The sequence below is a fragment of the Podarcis liolepis genome, assembly GCF_965112155.1.
Source record: "Podarcis liolepis genome assembly, chromosome: 11".
In the NCBI taxonomy this organism is placed as follows: Eukaryota; Metazoa; Chordata; class Lepidosauria; order Squamata; family Lacertidae; genus Podarcis; species Podarcis liolepis.
In genome coordinates this window covers 22,910,359-22,929,702 of record NC_139565.1, presented here as the reverse complement: position 1 = coordinate 22,929,702, position 19,344 = coordinate 22,910,359, and the positions used below count along the sequence as shown (strand labels likewise).

Genomic DNA, 19,344 nt, shown 5'->3' with positions numbered 1-19,344 from the left:
AATGTCTGTGTGTTGAAGGAAGATATATATGTTACTGATTTTTTTCTACATCTATTTGACAGTCTTTGGCTAAAAGGCGGTACAGTGGTACCTCGGGTTAAGTACTTAATTCGTTCCGGAGGTCCGTTCTTAACCTGAAACTGTTCTTAACCTGAAACACTACTTTAGCTAATGGGGCCTCCTGCTGCTGCTGCGCCGCCAGAGCATGATTTTTGTTCTCATCCTGAAGCAAAGTTCTTAACCTGAAGCACTATTTATGGGTTAGCGGAGTCTGTGACCTGAAGCGTATGTAACCTCAAGTGTATGTAACCCGAGGTACCGCTGTATATAAATGCTATAAATAAATCACTTCAAATGTAGATTGTTCCAAGTGTTCTTTCCTGCAAACCTGTTTTAACTCAACAGTTTTTAATGAATAAGTGGCCGAATAATTTGAAACTTTCTTTAGTAATCTGTATGCACTGTTCTTTTTTAATCTGAATAGTAAGACTATTTCTGACACTTGCCGCTGCTAAATAATTTGTTTTATCTTTTTTTAAATCCAGAAGCAGCATATGACATGTGTTGTGTCAATGAAGACCAGCTCTTAGAACATGGACAATCAGGGTCATGCAATGGCCACTGCAAATTCACTTTCTCCTCACGAGCTTTTCTGAGCTTCAAGTTTGACCATGACGCTATCATGAAAAGTTTCGACCTTTGATGGTTGTTCATTTGCACAAGTCTGCCACAGACCTGGTGCAAAGTAGCTGAGCAGGTTTCTTAAATCCAGCCTTTACCCTTTCTCAGGTTTAAAAGCAATGCAGGGACCTAGTGATGGGCTGGAAGGCTTCTCATCGCAATATGGGAGTGACACCATTACAGTGTTGCACTTTAAATGCAGTATAGCTTTTACCTGCAGAGGGGAAAAAATGCTTTCCAGTGTTTCATTTGCTAGTTCCTAACTATGCATTAGAGGGCATTTTTTTTGCTGTGTGTTTAGATTTCAGAGAAGTATTTTATTTAGCCCTAGTGCTATACTAACCTCTTAAGTGTTTAGATTTGCTCTGATGTACAATAATTATTTGGTTTCCAGTATGTCACAACAGGGTGGCAACTGGCCTGAAACTTCTGAGGACACACCTGTTTTGTATTCTGGAGATAGTTAGACCTTTTATGACTTAGTATGCTAAAAGGCGAATTTCTCTTTTTGCTAGTTCAGGATCCTCCCTCGGATCTTCTGGCTTGTGAAACCATTTGATTCTCTTTTGCACTGTACCAGGTTTTTTTTAAAGGCATGTTTCAAAGTGGTAATGGTATAATGAAAAGCTGAATTCTGCTCAGAGATTGTCTCCCCCCTCCTCTCCAGTTCCAGTAGGATTGGGTGGTGGTGTTCAGCTATGGTAAACCTGGTTTTCCTGGTCTGATTTTGCTGTTTCTGCCATTTTGGAATAACAGCAACTGGTTTGAATATGCAGCATGTTAAAATGTGGGTTTAGGGGGGGATAATTTTACTGTATAGAATGTAAACTAGCCTTTTTAAAGTACTGCAAGGAGAGAATTCAAAGCATGTTCATGACAGCACATGATATTCAGCCTAATGAGTTTTGTCTTGTCATTGTACAGTTCTATTCTGTTATAATTTTGACCAATATCTTTTTGGTTCAACATTGAGTTCGGTGTCAACACAATAGTTTTAACGTTTTAACAATTTTAACAAGAATGCAGCAAGGAATGCAAGAGAAAGGCATTTAAGTTTTTATTTTAACAAAATGTACAGATTGCTTAATCTAAAAAAAATCTTGAATGGTTTACAAAACGACGTCCCATGATTGTTCTGAAGGCATGACTGTGAACATAACTTACCTACAGAGCTGCTGCTGAATTTCTCTCTTTATCTCCATATCCTGCCTTTACCTTGGCACTGTAGAACAGCTTGTAATAAGTGTTTGAGATTTCAAAAACCAAACTTCTAGCCTACCTGGGTTAAAGTTTGGGAACTGAGTAAACCATTTATAATTTTGCATAGTGCCTCTTCTCTTGCAAAATCTGTATAATCTCCCTTGCTGAAGGACTGTCAAGGAAAGTGTAAACTTTGTGAGTCTCCATTTTGCCTGGGAAAGAAACTCAAATTAACTTCCAAGTAAATCAGGTTTTATTTACAGGCCATTTTAAATATTGCTGAGTGACAGATTTGCTGAGTAGTTACATGCCTGCCGCATCCATAATTTATTCAAATCAGCAAATTCACTGGATCTGCTAATCTGTTAAGACAGTTGAAAGGTTGGTGATGGAAGGAGACACAACTTTCCCCCTGTCCACCTCTATTTAGAGGGGAAAATTTTGGTCAGTATTTAGTGCAGTTTGACTTTTTATAGCAATAAAAGTGCCTAACTTGCTAACTTCTCGTTCATGGCAAATTGCATTTTCGGACTGCTTGTGCCAATCTTCTTCTGATATGTAGCTTGATTTTCCAGGAATATTACTCTTTATGCTGCTTCCTTTTTGGTACACCATGGAACTCTGGCACAGTTATGTGAATTTCAGATATGAAATGAATTCCTTCCTGACAAACGCTAAATCACTGTAGTTGCAGTGAGACAAAACATCTAAAGTGAAACAGCTTTGTGTTCAGAGTGTGTAAGTTCTGCCCTAACGTCTGGATAGACAAAGTGTAGCTCCCATTTTGCAATTCTTTAGCAAAGACAGTGTCAGGCTTCTTCATGGATAACTTCCCAGAAGCTATAAAAGACTAACTTGGGTTTGTTAAATCTAGCCTTAAAATGGGTTGCAAGTAAACATGGTAAATATGCAATAATTTTCACTTTTACAAGGTACCATGTTTCATAATGTTGTGTTCCTTAATTTTATTATCATGTATTAAGAGTGTCTGAAAATAACTGTTTTATGGATTCCTGGGTGTCCTGCACTGTGAACATTTCAGGTTGTTTACTTTTCATTTTTTGTATGGTAAGAGTTTTTTTGTTTTGCTTGGAAAGTGTTTAAATGAATCTTTTTATACGCGTGTATTCCAAAGTCCAGGCATATGGTTTACATAGATTTCTGTAAAACAATGAAGAAAAGGCGATTTGGGAAGTGTGAATTTTTGTTTCTCTGTGGGCATTTTAAAAGATGGGGGAATAAATGGATATGTGAATTGATTTGAGATAATCTTTACAGAAAGATCAAACTGCTTGAATGTTGACTGCTGATCTGATGTGCTTGAGGAGATGCAACAAAACTCTTCTCTGTGCTGCACCTAATTGCATTACTCGTCTGATCCTTTTGAGGTCAAATTATGTCTGCTAGAAAAGCAAAGGATGCTCAGCAGACAAAAGACTTTAAACAGGATCCTTGGGACTGCATACTGAGCTTTTGGAAAATGGTTTTGTATAAATGTATGTGTGTCTGTGAGTTGCTTAGTGAAGCTTTGATTTATAGCTACTCTGTTTTGTTTTTGGTGGCTCATGAAGTCTGTGGTTTCTGCTAGACTTGTGTGCTATTGAGAGCTTTGTATTCAGTATCTGAGCTTGAGAAAGCAGAATTGAGGAGAAAGGAGCAGTTTTCACATTTAGCTGCACTTCACTTTTCCAAGGGTTAAGGTAGCCTTTAAGCGCAAATATTTGTGTGCTAAGGTTAGCAGTTTGCTTTGCAGAATTGTAGTACTAAATACTGGTATACAGCTGTGGCAAAAATCCCTCTTGATTTTAGTTGAATTTTGGGGCTGTTTTACATGGTTGGTTGCAGGAAAAGCACAGCAAAATTTTGCAGTGGCCCATACTAGTGCTGGAGATTTATGCAAGGGTCCTTAGAGCAGCTTCTGACATGAAGCTTGGTATTTGAAAGCTGGTGTCTCTCCCTGTTCCTTCCATTTCTGTCCCATCTGAAACGGAACTGCGAGTTGCAAATGTTCTGAGTCTGGCAGCTTGTGAGTTTTTCTTAGCCGGTCATGCAGAGGTTATGCATGTTCCTCTGCAGCCCAAGAAGCCTGAGCATAGCTGTTATGGTAGTTCCTAATTGTGAAACGTCCAATTCAGATGTTCTTGCTCACAGTTGTTCCTTACACTAGAGTGCTTACATGTGACAATAATTTACTGTGCACTGTGAAGGCATCCTTACAGGAAAGTTAGCTATTACTGAAATCTTGGTATACTCTTTAAACATATGTAGCTATATCTTTTTCACAAAGGGAAAGATAAATAGGCTTATACCTTACTTTTTGCAGTAAGCACTGACTGATGCAATATGGCTTGTATGCATATATATTCAGCATACATTTATGGTTGCTTTTATTTTTGATAAGAACAATGGAAAAAAATTAACTCTTTAATTTGTTATTGTCAGGATCACGAAAATCCTAATGTCCTGCCTGGTTTTGAACTCTTCAACCAGTTTTTAAAATATTTAATCTTTTTTGACAATGATCCAAGGAGCCACATGGCCCATTCTGTGCATTTGTGTATTTTAGTAGGCTTGAAACTGATTTCTCCCCGTCCACTCCCCTTTTTTCGTTTAAGTAGTAGCATTTTATGGTATGTAACAAATAACTGCTTTTAAAATGGGAGAAGTGAAAAACAATCTTGTTGCGCTCTACAAAAGCAGCTCTTTAGATTCTTGCTGCTGTGGTTTAAATAACATAATGAAACTTGTAACTGTGGTTTAAACTATTAGAACTGTGCTTGGAAATGATGTACAGGTTGCTGTTTGAAATGAGTTGATTGAATGGACCAATGTTATAAAAAAGTGACATTTAATTTGTGTCATTAATGAAGCATAGATCACATCAAGAAAGGAATGTACATTTTACAATATATTTCTACAACTACAAATATTTTATATAAAGGATCAATGATGCTACCTTTCATAACGGCTGTAGCCACTGTATTCAACTACAAGCTTGTTCTTGCCCAAAATTGGTTTATTCTTTCAAGCTGAACAATTTTAATGAAACTAAACGTTCTCTGAAATAAATTTTACTTTAACAGATTGAAAATGTGTGTTTAAACAGTAGGATTGTTCACTGCTATGTTTTGTGAAAAATGGCATTGCTACAGATGGGGGGGGGGGTTTGATAGGAGGAGGTGTGCATTCGGCAATCACCTAATCTGACAACTTGTGTTATTTCAAAATACTTTAATGTACAGTGATTTGCAGCCTAGCTTTAAAGAAGAGATAGTAACAAGTCGTTCTTCATAACTTGTGAGAGGCGGAGAGCAGTGGGATAGGTATGTATTGCTTTCTTTGTTATAGGCTAGGTAATATAGGTTACTTTTTCACTAAGTTAACATGGTTTGAGATTGCTCTATTAAAAAAAGTACACTGTTAGGTGCTAAGTAAGTTAATGTGTTTATTTTTATGTTCATTGAGCAATTTGTTTTTACTTATTACTGCTTTTATATTATAAAAATGCTTACTAGTAAGTTTTGGACTTCTGGATAACTTGTAAACTTGAAATGTGATTATTGTTTTGAACTGCAAAATACAGCTGGGTCATGCCTACAATACTGATGTATAAAACATTGCAACTGGTGTTGCCCCTAGGTATCAGTGTGTGAATTGTCAAGAGAAAGCATTTTTCTGAAAATTTGTGGAATTGCACTTGGAGCCCACAAAACATGAAAACAGAGCATAAAAGAATTATCATGTGAGTTGTGTACATTCATCCATTTGCCATTAAAAGTTAGTTTTCATATAAATAAAAGGAAAGCTGTTTATTGTGCAAGCAGTGAGAAGGGTTCACACAATGATTAAAATAAGAACCAGGAAAGCATTTTCCTGTCTAGAAGCAGTGACTCTATAACCTTTGATAAAAAAGAGAAAAGGCCATGGCAGAAGGCGTAATGATATTTGCATTAGAAATTTATTCAGAATATAAGAACATTTGTAAAAGTATTATAAATGCCTCTGTATAAATAAATGCAGTTTGTACAAGTCTATATCAAATAAAACAAAGTAGCTATTTTACAGCAGCTAAGGAACTAAAACTGTTGGGAAATCAATTAAAATTGTAGTTTTCCATGAAAAATTGCAAATATAAACAGCAAAGCAATACTGACATTTAATGCAAAATTATATGTTCTTTGTAAATAACTAACAGTACATTCAAGCTGGTGTAAAAAGTTTTTTTATACCTTAACCGGAAAATAAAAGGTTTAGAACATGTTCCATGCAACATATGACAAACTCATCGACTTCTAGAAACCTGTTCTAATAATACAACTCAACATGTCACATTTAGACGAAAAGGACTGAATAATTGACTAGATTTGTCATTAAAACAATCACTTCCATGTAACAATGGAATGGATAGTTCTGGAAGTTTTGCTTAGCATGACAATACACAGCACCCACACACGTCAGGTCTGCCTGAGGTCTTGGGCACAGAGATGGTTTTTAAAACAGTTGCATAACTGAATTTTTGGTATTTCGTCTTGAGTGGCAGTAACAGATTTTTGCTAAACACCTTGAACTGTATACTGGCAGTAGCCCGTGTCTGCTTTTTTATCATTCTAGCTGCTGATTATGTTCCCTGTCATGAAGTGACTGCTTGTTGAAGGAAGCATCTGATAGGCGGGAGAGCTACTTCCCACCACAGAAACATACCAAAGCTTAAATTTAATAGACCACCCCTCCTGTGGAAGGTTCATAACATACTCACAAAAATGTTGTTCGAGAACTCATAAATTGCTGTTCCACACAAGTGTTTTAAAGTAACATTATTGCAATGTTGTACTAAAAAATAATGGATCTGTATTTTCCTGCCAATAACCTCTAACTTAAGTGTTTTGGTGGTGGGTTTCCCACCACTTTGCCCCAACCAAGTACAGTTGTAGCTTGGTTTTCAAACAGAATCCGTTTCGGAAGTTTGTTGAGCTTCCTGCACTCAATCGGAAGCTGCATCGGCTGTTCGGCTTCCAAAAAACATTCACAAACCAGAACACTCACTTCCGGGTTTGCGGCGTTCGAGAACCAAGGTATGACTGTAATGAATTTTGATAACGCAGACAGTTCTGGTTATTGAAACACAGCAACACTCCCTCCCTGGAAGTGAAATTGGTGAGTACAGCACACATGCATGAATGCAGTCAATCCTGCAGGAAGGATAGATACGGTTTATCACAGGTATTAGTTAGTTAGATGAGAAGGTTATTAACTGCCCATTTGCACCAGAAATCAAGAATTAAAACTTTTAAGGTAGTGGGCAGGTATCTTACCTAATAACCGTGGCTCAGGCTCTGGGCATTTAACATATAAAACCAGAGTTGGGGCAGCAGTCTTAGTCCAATAAACAATTGGTGCATAGCACATTGGGGACAGATGCTTTACTTTAAAGCTGGAACTTGTAAAATAGGAAAGTAGTCTTATGAGAACATGCCCCAATGAATTGGACAAAGCTAAGAAAATCTTAAAGGATGGGACAGAAGGGAGTCTCGGTGCTCTTTTATATGTGCTCAAAGTCCTTGAAAAATCCATCAGGATTGATAGCAAAGCAGTGCCTCTAATATAATATAAAACAGACATCATTCAGGACCGCAGAGGAATGTATACATTCTATAAATACCTGGTAAAGGTGCAGGTGGGAAGCACTACATGTATCTTCCAGGAGGCATTCAGGTCAGCTGAGCTGACCCCCCCCCATGAACCGCATAGCTTCTTTAATCAGAAAGGCTGGTTCTGTAAGATGCTTGAGCACTGAACATAACAAAACTGGTTAGTGGGAGAGTTTAAAAAAGGTGCCCCATACTGTGTAGATGGTGGACAGAAAAAGTTTTGGGCTTCTTTGCAGATGATCTAAAGAAATACTTATTTCTTGATAGTCTGAAGACCTGAACTGAAATCCACCAAGATTCTATTGCTCCTGCACCATCAACTCATTTAACAGAGCTTATTCACAGAAGCTGTGGCCTGCATCTTATTCAAGACAATACAGGTCACAGCTACCAACTAGCCTTGAAGATGTCACTGCTTATCTTTTAAACATGCTAAGGTGAAGGAGTTGCTCCTGGGCCAGAAGGTCCAGTTTGGGTAGCAGTGGCCATAGCTGGAAGCTCTTTCCCCCCCGGAGTTGGACAACCAAGGCCTCCTTGGACTGGAATTAAGTGTTATACCTTGTCCTCTCCAAATCTTAATTTAGGATGGCATTAATTCATTTGGAGAAACATTAAAATAGTCTGCTTGTAAACTGAATTTTGCTTAAGAAAGCCAATTAGGATGAAGGGCAAAAGATGACCAAAATTGTCCGCCTGCTATACAGCTTGCCATATGGATAGATGTGCTATATTGGAAAACAACAATGCAGCAGAAAGACAGAGAACAAATCAGGTATAAATGAGAGTTAAACATGCATTACTTAACATTAATTTTCACATATTTGCCCTCTTCCTGAATGCTAAACCTTAAAAATACGGACAGACAAAACACCCCGTAGAGCAGAAGTGGCCAAAATTCACCCTCCAGCTGTTTTGGGACTACAGTTCTCATAATCCCTGGCCACTGGTCCTGTTAGCTAGGGATGATGGGAGCTGTAGTCCAAAAACAGCTGGAGGGCCAAGTTTGGCCACCACTGCTGTTCACCTCCTTAGTTTGAACAGGTAAAATACCACAACACAGAAGAGAGACTTCAGCAGAAATCCCAAAACCCGTCCAGAAAAGCACATATGATCAGCTACAGTGAAATTATATGGAAGAACCTGGGACCGTTGGCTGCTTAGAGAATCAGTTCAAAGGGGGGGGGGAGTATAAAAGAGCAAGGCACCATAGAGTTGCTTGTGCCATGACTGAGACACTCCTCATTCCCAGAATGTTTGCCTAGACTCCCTCTTCCTGCCACCAATTAGTTATTGCTGCGTTTATGTCTAGAGAAGAACAGAGGCTAGAATATTAAAGATAGCTTTAAAAGTTCTACAAAGAACTGACTAAGGCAACCTGCTGCACTCCCACTGATAACGATGGGTTTTACAGGGCTGAACTAGCATCATAACACGTTTGCAAGTGACTTCATCCAGCTTTTCAGGGAGCACCACCCTACATTCATTTGATTAGGCACATTCCTTACAACCTAAACCACGTTCAGCCTCAGAACTTGATGATTTGATTATTCTGACACTATACAGCGATTGCATCTACTCCCATTGGGGGGGGGATGTACAATTTTGTACCACCTCTACCTGGATCGGAAAAACAGTTGGATTGCCTGCTTTGATTCTGCTGGTATGTCTAGAAGAGAGGTTGAAACGGCATAGCACCCTCCTCTTAGATGGAGGGTGTCAGGCACTGGGTCAGCATATTCAACGCTCCTCTGAATTGCCTCTTCCTTTTGAAATACTACTCCCCTTTTAAAATCTCACTTGGCAGCACTAGCTGCAACGCATGCAGAGCTGGTTGGCTCCAGTCTCCTGGAGAGGAATGAGTCACAATTCCTTAGATGTGTCTTGCAGGGCTATGGTAATGCTTTCTTGGGCTTAATCTGTGGCCAGAGGCCACCTACAAATAAATGTCTGGCTCTTCCCTTAGTTAAGTGTCTGAGCATTTTTCTGGAGAAAAGGAGCTAGAGGGGATGGGATAGAGAATTGCTACCCATTCAAATGAAAGCTGCCTGTCCCATGGCCTTTAAACACCCCCCAAAAAAATTCAGGGGACTCAAACGAATGTTTTTGATGCATAAGAACAGTAGAGTGTTCGTGACCATAACAATTTGGAGGAAGAAAAAGGGAAATTTTGTGAATAAAAAAATTACATAGAACCTTGATAAACGGATACATTAAACCATCAGGCACTGTCTGATATGCAGAGCCATCCAAAGCATCACTTAAATTTTTGGCTCCTCCAGATGACTATATATTGCCAAAGTCATAACTCCTCTTTTTGAGACACTGACCACCACCTTTCCCAGATCTGCCTGTGTGTTCACCACCTATATGAGTCTTTGCAGGAGACAAATATGCAACGCACATGGATTCTTTTCAAAATTAAAATTAAAATAAAAATCTTCCCCTCTACTTAAAGTGACGTTTCATTGGTATGGGGCCTCGAGTTCTCCTCTTCTAGCAAGGCAATTCTTTGTTTGAGCATTCTCACTTGGGTCTCGTGCCTTTCAACCATCGCCATCATTTGGGATTCCAGTTTCTTCAGCTTGTTTTGATGCTTCTTCTTTGCTTTCTCATAGGCAGCCACAAGGTTACTGTTTTAAAACAAGCATCAACAGGTCATTCTGGGGTATTTCATGTGAGAATCTCAAATCCCCATCTTAGATACAGATATCTTATTTTCTGGATAGCATCTTCCCCACTTCCAACCCCAGTTGCCCATGCAACTTTTATTAAGTGGGCAGACGATTTTACAGTTTTCATTGCTTCTGGAAAGCTGCAAAAGCTGTAGTCTGCTTAAGAGTACAGTTAGTTGCTTTATTTGCATACTGCTTTTCTGTTAACTTTCACTCAAGGTGGTTCACAATAAACACAAGTTTCAAACATAAATAATAATAATATAACAATAACAATTTATTATTTATACCCCGCCCGTCTGGCTGGGTTTCCCCAGCCACTCTGGGCGGCTTCCAACTGAATATTAAAAACAATACAGTGTCTGACATTAAAAACTTCCCTAACAGGGCCGCCTTCAGCTGTCTTTTAAAAGTAAAATAGTTGTTTATTGCCTTGACATCTGCTGGGAGGGTGTTCCACAGGGCAGGCACCGCTACCAAGAAGGCTCTCTGCCTGGTTCCCTGTAACCTCACTTCTCACAGTGAGGGAACTGCCAGAAGGCTCTTGGCGCTGGATCTCAGTGTTCAGGCTGGATGATGGGAGAGGCGCTCCTTCAGATATACTGGACCGAGGCCGTTTAGGGTTTTAAAGGTCAGCACCAACACTTTGAATTGTGCTCGGAAACGTACTGGGAGCCAATGAAGATCTTTCAGAACTGGTGTTAAATTGTTTCGGCGGCCACTCCCAGTCACCAGTCTAGCTGCCGCATTCTGGATTAATTGCAGTTTCTGAGTCACCTTCAAAGGTAGCTCCACGTAGAGCACATTGCAGTAGTCTGAGCGGGAGATAACTAGAGCATGCACCACTCTGGCGCCTAAATAGTTCCAGTTCAGTGTCACACATAATTTAGTTGAGATTCCTGCCTGGACCAGGGGTCCCTTCTAACTACAATTCTATGATTCTAGTGTGTACTGCCATTTGGCCAGGGGTGGGTGAGATCCTTTACCTGTTTGCTCTTTTCAAGTCATTGACGAACTCTGCAGACTGCTGGTGCCGGATTTCGCTGCTCTTTGTCAGTCTTTCTAAGGCACTCACCAACTCCTGCACTCTGCCTTTCAGCTTCTTTTCTCTGAAAAGCACAAAGCGCAATTATTTATCACTACACATTTATGCATGAAGGACGAGTAGACCCAGCGTGGTGTAGTGGTTGAAAGTGGAGGATTAGGACCAGGAAGGGTCCAAATACAGACTCTCAACCTATAGCCTTCATTGGGGTGGTTGTGAAGATAAAATGGGGTGGGGTGGGGAGATTGTGTATGGCACCTTGGGTTTTATAAATGAATAAATAGTTCAAAATCACTGGTAGGGAATGGATATACACAACTGGAAGTTGCAGCTGCTGTTGTGTAACTCTTGGAGTCCAGGAAGCCACAAGAGCACTTACTTCCCACACTTGGGGCTAACCCTCTTCCCCAAGGATTGATGTTGTGTAAAGGAGCCACCACACAGTTTTCTCCTGTGTGATCCAAGCCTTTGCACATTAGCCCTACAATACGAGAAGCTGCAGTAGCTGGGTCTAAAGTGAAGCATTCATAAGAAGGTCTCTCCTAGATCTCTCTAACAAGAGCCATCCCCATGGTAAAAGCATATCAGATGTGATCAGTACAATCAAGTCTATTTTGTTATTCTGCACAAACAAAGGGCACTTAAGAGAGTTATTTCTCATCGTTCTAGCTTTAACTTGTGTTTTCATTGCACAATTAAGCTTGTGAAAGGTTGAAATTGGCATTCAGAATGAGGGCTCTCGTATGGTTTCTCTAAGATAAGGCAACCACTTAAAGTTCTGATTTTTGCAGAGGAGGAGATGGTTCTAAGCCTGGGAGCTACGAAAGGTATTCTCTTTCCCCTTGACAAGTGAGATCAGTGATGTGGAATGGCTTCCAGGCACTCAGCAACACTGCAGAAAGTCTCTGAGAGGCTGGTGCCACTTTGAAGGAGATGAGAAATGAAGTTTGTGCAAGCACAATCAACATGGCTTACTGCAACCTATAAAACAAGCCAGTGGGGAGAGTTTAATTAGCACATAGTCCTAGACTGGCCTGTAGGTGGCACTGTCCCACTATGTCAGGAAGTGTGGCCAAACATGCTTTTTAAAGTAGTAGATAGGTAGCCGTGTTGGTCTGCCATAGTCAAAATAAAAAATTCCTTCCAGTAGCACCTTAAAGACCAACTAAGTTAGTTCTTGGTATGAGCTTTCGTGTGCATGCACACTTCTTCAGATACACTTCTTCAGATACACTTCAGATACACTTCTTCAGATGCTTTTTAAAGTTACAGATAGGTAGCTGTGTTGGTCTGCCATAGTCAAAATAAAAAAGTTGAGAGTTCAGCAAAAAAATATATTATTTTTTTGAAAAAAGAGATGTGCTGGAAATGCACTTAAAATAGTCATCACTAGTCAACTTGCTAAACATATAGCTAGGGGAGTGGGCCTCAATTGGCGAGATAATAAATAGTAAGAGACAAAGAGGCAGCTTTGTGTCATACGTGAAAAATATCTAAACAATTGTCCTAACAACCTGGGAGAAATTTCAGTTTCTTAAAACTGCGCATGGCAATCAAAACACATTTGGATGAATATTTGTGCCTCCTTAAGAGAGAAGCTTTCTTTATGAGGAATAGCTAACCTGTTGATGAACTACAATACCAAATGGCCTTGCTGGCTGAGGTTGCTGAGAGTTTGAGTCCAACAATATTACCAGTTAGTGAGCTATAAGATCTAATACCCTCAGGACCTGGGTTCCACTGATCTTCAAGTTCCTTTCTATAGAACAGAAGCTAGAAGATATACATGAAGCTGCAAAGAGTGCAGTAGTCCCAAGATTTGCTGCTTTCTGAGTCCTATTCAAATTTATTTTCATAATAATAGCTTTTTACCCAAACACATGGATTCAACAAGATGTATTTTATAAAATACTCTTTCCAGATCCAGAGAACAGCTGGTTTTTATATTTTCAAAAATCAGCCACTGGGAATCACCTTAGAACATCTTAGATATAACCTGGAAAATGCATAGCACCGAGGAGAGTTGCATATCATATGAAATTTGATACCTCTTCCCCCACTCTTAAGAATGCGACCTTTGCCGTCTTTATGCTTTTAAGACCAAGCTGGCTTTTTTTACTTTCCCATCCCAGCTTTGCATAACGCTCCGCCTAAAGAAGTGTCCTGGAGAACTTCAAAGATTGCTTGATATTTTGTCTCTCTTTTTTTGTCGGCTTAATAAAGATACTGACCTACTATGGATTTGGGGAACTATTCTTCCAGTAAACCACAAACCTGGATTAAAGGCAAATTGCTGCCTGCTTTGGAAAAAAGTTACTCACTCTGTAGCTCCCTATTGCAACAACCAAATTTCATTTCCTGAGTGATGGACCTATCATTCCTTTCTGTGTAGTGACACGCAACATGGAACAATAAGGCATTGTTCAACTATAATAATGCTGTTGAACAGACAAACCTGTGTTGTACTGCGTGAGTCAGGACTACTGAGCTCAGTATCTTGCTCTGACTGGCAGTGTCTCTCCAGAGTTCAGACAAGAGCCTTTCCTACCTGGAGATACCAGTGTCTGAACCTGGGCCCTACTACATGCGAATAACATGTCCCACCTACAGTTTCTCCCCTAAGCACTGCTTCATCCTCCTGGCTGGCAATATAAACCAAACACAAAGATGCATCTGTTACCGTCAACTCCACAAAACGTTTTCATACTAATGCTGATACTTACAGAACAACCGTCATCAATAAAGGGAATACACTTTTGTTAATGGTAGATTCATGTAACTAAGTGCTTTGCATTTCTGCCTTCCTAAATAAAACTTAAATCACACTGTACAGCTAAGACATTAGTAAGAGTGTATTTCACCATCAGGACATGGTTTGGCCATCAAAGTAGGGTGTCAAAGAATATATTTCTCTCCCCAGCCCCAAACATCCATCGCACAAGTATTCTCATGATAGCCGAAAGAAATCTGCAAAATTCTGTGAAGTATACCCGCTTTTCTGGAAGGTGTTTCTCAAACATTCTTCCCCCTTCCCTACAAATTCAGTAATACACACATATATTTTTCAACGCCAGATAACAAGGGTAAATTCAATCATTTGCTGAAATGTGAATCATAGAATCATAGAGTTGGAAGAGACCACAATGGCCATCGAGTCCAACCCCCTGCCAAGCAGGAAACACCATCAGAGCACTCCTGACATATGGTTGTCAAGCCTCTGCTTAAAGACCTCCAAAGGAGGAGACTCCACCACACTCCTTGGCAGCAAATTCCACCGTGGAGCAGCTCTTACTGTCAGGAAGTTCTTCCTAATGTTTAGGTGGAATCGTCTTTCTTAAATATTGTCCTGGTTTAGAGAGTCTGTGCTATTTTGCAGTTATGCAAAAAATACGGTGGCCTTTTATTAGCAATATGGGCATTTTCAAAGAAAGGTATGACACATCTCAACTCTCAGTAGGTTAGGGACTTCCTTTGACTAAGGAAAGGTTGAGGAAAGATGGGATTAATGAAAAGGCAGGAATCCCTGTACCCTGCAGATGGCCACGTCATTATCAGAAGTGCTCTATAGCCTCTGTTACAATCTGTCTCAGGATTTGGCACTGAACTGTAGCAGAGCCCCCACTGTTTAATGTACATGGTAATTAGGTCATGGTAAGAGCGAAGTGTGGAATAAATGCTGGCAAGAAGCTGTGAGCACAATGCTTTGGGAGGAGCAATGGGTTTGCTTTAATACACAATCTGAGTTGGCATCTGTGTGTAACTACTGCAGTCTAATTTTTGCTATCACTTTTTAATTGGGTATTGTATGTCTGCAGTACAGTACTGTATTTCATTTTGGTTTTGCTTCTTCAAGCACTTCTGGTATCCAAGAGAGGACCAAGCTCATCAAAATCAATTGTCTTCCTGAAAAGCGACTGAGCAGGTCCTGATCCCCGCAAAATGCGTATGTTTTTAAAAGAGGCACATACAAAGATTTTTGTTCTGCAGCCCATTATTAGAATGGCTGTGTCTTATAACAGAGGAGCTTCACCAGCCTAGACCAGTTTTTGCCAGCATCACTAAGGGCACTAGAGCGAAACAGCAAACACCCACCCAATAAAGGTCATTCTGCTGAGAAGGAAAAGGACCAGACAACCACTATTAAACTGAAAATAATTTATTATAGCAAGCCACTGTGGTGCAGCAGACAGCTGCTTTTTATTATTGGCTACTTTTGTACCCCAGACTTCTCAGAGGAATTTTAACCTGATAAGGTAAAGCTGATTTGTGTGAGAGCTATGCAAGGTTACTGAGAGTGGATCTGAGCCTGTATCTTTGACATCCAGGCCTGACGTGCCACACTGCTAATTTACAGCTCACTGGTTTACCCTAAATGAGCCACTATCATCAGTAGTTTTGCAGTTGGCAAAATGAAGATAACAATCTACTCCACAATGGCTGTTGTAAGTAGGAATAAGAGAGGTGTGTGTAGTTTTGGGGCCGGATATAATGGAAGGTCGGCGGTTCGAATCCCCACGACGGGGTGAGCTCCCGTTGCTTGGTCCCTGCTCCTGCCAACCTAGCAGTTCAAAAGCACGCCAGTGCAAGTAGATAAATAGGTACCGCTCCGGCGGGAAGGTAAACGCCGTTTCCGTGTGCTGCTGTGGTTCACCAGAAGCGGCTTAGTCATGCTGGCCACATGACCTGGAAGCTGTATGCCGGCTCCCTTGGCCAATAAAACGAGATGAGCGCTGCAACCCCAGAGTCGGCCACGACTGGACCTAATGGTCAGGGGTCCCTTTACCTTTATAATGCCATCAATGATAAGCAGTAGCAGTAAAATCTCAAGAGTCAGAATTTAACCTTTTAACCATAGGGATTTCTAAGTTATTGGCAACAGTACTACTTCCAACTCTGTTGAATGTCCAGTATAGAAGGCAGATTTCCTCCATGACTTATTGGTCTTGCTGCTGAGGTGGTCACGAGTCTGTGCTAGCCAAGTAGCATGGATGTTTTCGTGACCTAAGATACTATTCCACAGGGAGTTCAGCTGAAATCATTGCACTTCATGCAATTGTTCACATCACTCACCCTTAAGTGGACTGGCTTTTGATCAATAATTATCTGCTCCAGATTTGAACTGGGGAAGTAAATCTGAATACCTTTGTATTCTCCTTGCTAAACTCAGTAATCATGTATGATGCATTTTTTTTCAAAAAAATAAAATTTCTGTCTCTATCTCTCTCAAAAAAATCCTGTGTCGCAGATGGAGAGGGGAGACATTTACTCCCATTTACTCCTATCTGTTTCAAAGGATTGGCAGAGTTTTTGAATCTCTCCCTTCTTCTCATCCATTTTTCATAGATTCCTAGAAATCAGAGTCAACCCACCCTCACAAAAAAGCCTCTGTTAGGTCATCTCATCCTCTGCTTTGCCAGTGCATGATTGTTCCCTACAGGACATTTCTCTCATTTCCTTTTCCCTGGGGAGTAACTGCTGTAAGTGCTCGTGACCTGTTGGTGAATTTATTAAGGATGAAGCCCAACAGGCAAAATGGGGGAGTCTGCAAAGCAAACGATCACTGTCTACATGCAGCAAGGAAAACGCACTGTAAGCATTACAAGAAGGAACGGTGCTGAACTTATTCTAGAGTTTAAGGCTGCAGTCCTGTCCCCACTTCCCTGGAAATAAGCTGCACTAACCTCAAAGGGACGAGTGTCTGAATAGACATTTAAGGCTCCAACAAACAGTAGTTTTTCCTACATAGACAATTATCTAGGAAAGCAACCTTACATCACATGTTTTGAAATACACAGAATTATCAAAGAAAGCCTTTATTTCTACCGCAAGAAACCACCATACAATGATATTCACTTATTTTACTACATTTCAGAAAAGTGTTGTCTGTAGTGCTAGGGAAACACTAGGGAGTGCAACTCCTGAACTTTTCTTTTAAAGAGCAGAAGCGATGACATAACCTGCTAGAGTGCCGGGGCAACTGATGGATCCTGCTTGCTCTGACAAGTTAACAAAGTGATAATCAAGGCTTTCAATGACTCATGTAACACATCACCGTAGACCAGGGGTGGGTTTTCTGGCCAGTGGGTCAGATCATAAATCTTCCCAGCCCCTAGCAGAGAGTGATGTCAGGTGATGCTGCACTTTGAAGGCCCAGTTGTCGGAACTTCATAGCAAAGTGCAGGGCTGTTTGAAAGCCCTTTGCAAGCAGCTCTGCACTACTCCTGAAACCCCAGGAAAGTGGGTTTAAAGAGAAGCACTGGGCAGTTTACAAAGGGCTGGGGTTTTTTTGCTGTTTTGTCTACTGCACTGATTAGACTAAATCTCCATTGATGAAAAAATCACTTTCTTTTATATATAAAAAAGTACATAAGATGGGTACTGATCCTATAATTGTGATGATCTTTGATATATTTAGGCTGCAAACCTATGGACGTTTACCTGAAAGACAGTGGAGCTTATTTCTGAGTAAACATGCACTGGGTTATGCCGCAAATCCCATACTTGTGACAGTAAAAGGTTGCCCTAAGCATGCAAGAGATGAAGTCCAGTCATGGGGCCTTTTGTTAATTTTGACCAGCTTGAGGGAACATCATTAGCAAATGCAGGAGCAACAGAACTGATGGGCTTGTACCAGAGTTCCATTTGCCAATAGATACACTGCATGCTTATTAAGATGGTCTAGCATCAGGGCTGAATAACATGCTTTGAACCCTCTTTCTGCATTATGCCTTTCTTCACTCAGTGTTTAACAAGTCTAACCCTTAACACTTCGCACCAATTTAGCTGGGAAGGAAGTTAGGCTTACAGGGTCTGTAATTTCCTGGATCCATTAAAAAAAAAACCAACTGGTGTCAGGTCAGATAATAGTTCAGGTCAGTGATTCCAGTGATACATTATGGAATTTACTTAATAGCCCAGCAATTTGAAACCTCTGGCATGAATACTTTCAAGCCTTGGCGAATTGTTTCTTTTAAATTTGTCAATCAGTTCTACAACTTCATCTTTTATTTGCTATTGTTTATCAGATGCACTGCCAGCAAATGGTAGCAGCACTGCCTCTAGGCCTGCCTTCCTGCTTCCAATGTTTTCTAAACAAAACGTTCAGCTATTTGCTTTTTGAATTTTCTAAAAGGTAGTATTATTCGTGGTTTAAGAAATAGCTCAATCAGTACAGAAGAGCAGATGAGTAGATGCTTTTCCATTCTTATTCAACCAATGAACATAATAATTGGAAGGGGTAGTACCTCAACTGGGATGGCTGTTTGGGGCAATCCTACACATTTCCTGAACGAGACGGGGACCTTTGTCCAGCTACTACTCTGTTGATCTAGTCCTTGTCTTCAGTTATTTTTTGTGCTACTATTAATGCAGAACCAGGAAGTCTAATTGTCACAGAGATGACATTGAAATGCTATTCCCAGATTTGCAATGTGTCTCCCTTGGGGTCTTTCATTAACTCAGTCAGCTATTCTTGTGCCTCAGGGTTTTCATGTGTGATGTGGGAATTAGTGACAATAATTAAGCCCTCTATCTTTAGAGGCTTGAAGAAACCTGGAGGGACCATGTTGATGAGCGTTGAAGAAAAGTAAAGGAGGAAAGGTATTCTTAGAAAACCGCAGAGGGGCAAGGAAGTGCGATCGCTTGGTATCTGAATGATTTAAAGCCCCAAACGAACGATATCATGAAAATTTTGCTTACCGCCTAAGTGCATTTGCCAGTTCTGTAGTCAGTTCACTTTCACTGTAGGGTTTCAACTCAGCTAGCGTTAAAGATGCCGTGGTGCCATCTGTGCATTCCTGAAAAATAAAGCATAGCAAGTGGAGGTTGTAAAAACCCAGAGACATGTTTACCAATAATTTGCAACACCTCCTTGCTGGATATTCCCTATTTGCTTCCAAGCACATCCTACATCTTTTCATGTTGCTTCCATTCATATAGCACTCTCACTCCTTGACTGAAAGCCCCTACACCTGATTATGCTTCCCATAGACTCTCCTCCTCCTCTCCTGCCCTGTGAGTGATCCCTGATATTCACAGGAATACTGCCGAAGGGTATCGAGGTTCCAATTAGTTCTCACCTGAAGACCCACGACAGCCC

General features: G+C 40.4%; 2 protein-coding genes across 9 annotated transcripts in view; one reads left to right on the top strand and one right to left on the bottom strand.

Moving 5' to 3' along the window:
- The window catches only part of DCP2 (decapping mRNA 2), a 30,460-nt gene extending 24,833 nt beyond the window's left edge, over nt 1-5,627 (top strand). For 2 of the 3 annotated variants that reach the window (XM_083464613.1, XM_083464611.1), the window contains one exon: nt 546-5,627. In XM_083464613.1, coding sequence (XP_083320739.1) covers nt 546-703 — 158 coding nt within the window. In that variant the 3' untranslated portion in view covers nt 704-5,627. Of the gene's footprint in view, nt 1-62; nt 360-545 lie in introns of those variants that run through there. The other variant, XM_083464612.1, reaches the window with a different exon arrangement.
- A 193-nt stretch (nt 5,628-5,820) lies between these two features.
- The window catches only part of MCC (MCC regulator of WNT signaling pathway), a 217,293-nt gene continuing 203,769 nt past the window's right edge, over nt 5,821-19,344 (bottom strand). For 5 of the 6 annotated variants that reach the window (XM_083464429.1, XM_083464433.1, XM_083464430.1 and 2 more), the window contains 3 exons: nt 18,945-19,042; nt 11,188-11,310; nt 5,821-10,159 (listed from right to left, as the gene is read on the bottom strand). In XM_083464429.1, the coding sequence (XP_083320555.1) occupies nt 9,979-10,159; nt 11,188-11,310; nt 18,945-19,042 (402 nt within the window). In that variant the 3' untranslated portion in view covers nt 5,821-9,978. The remainder of the gene's footprint in view (nt 10,160-11,187; nt 11,311-18,944; nt 19,043-19,344) is intronic. The other variant, XR_014516816.1, reaches the window with a different exon arrangement.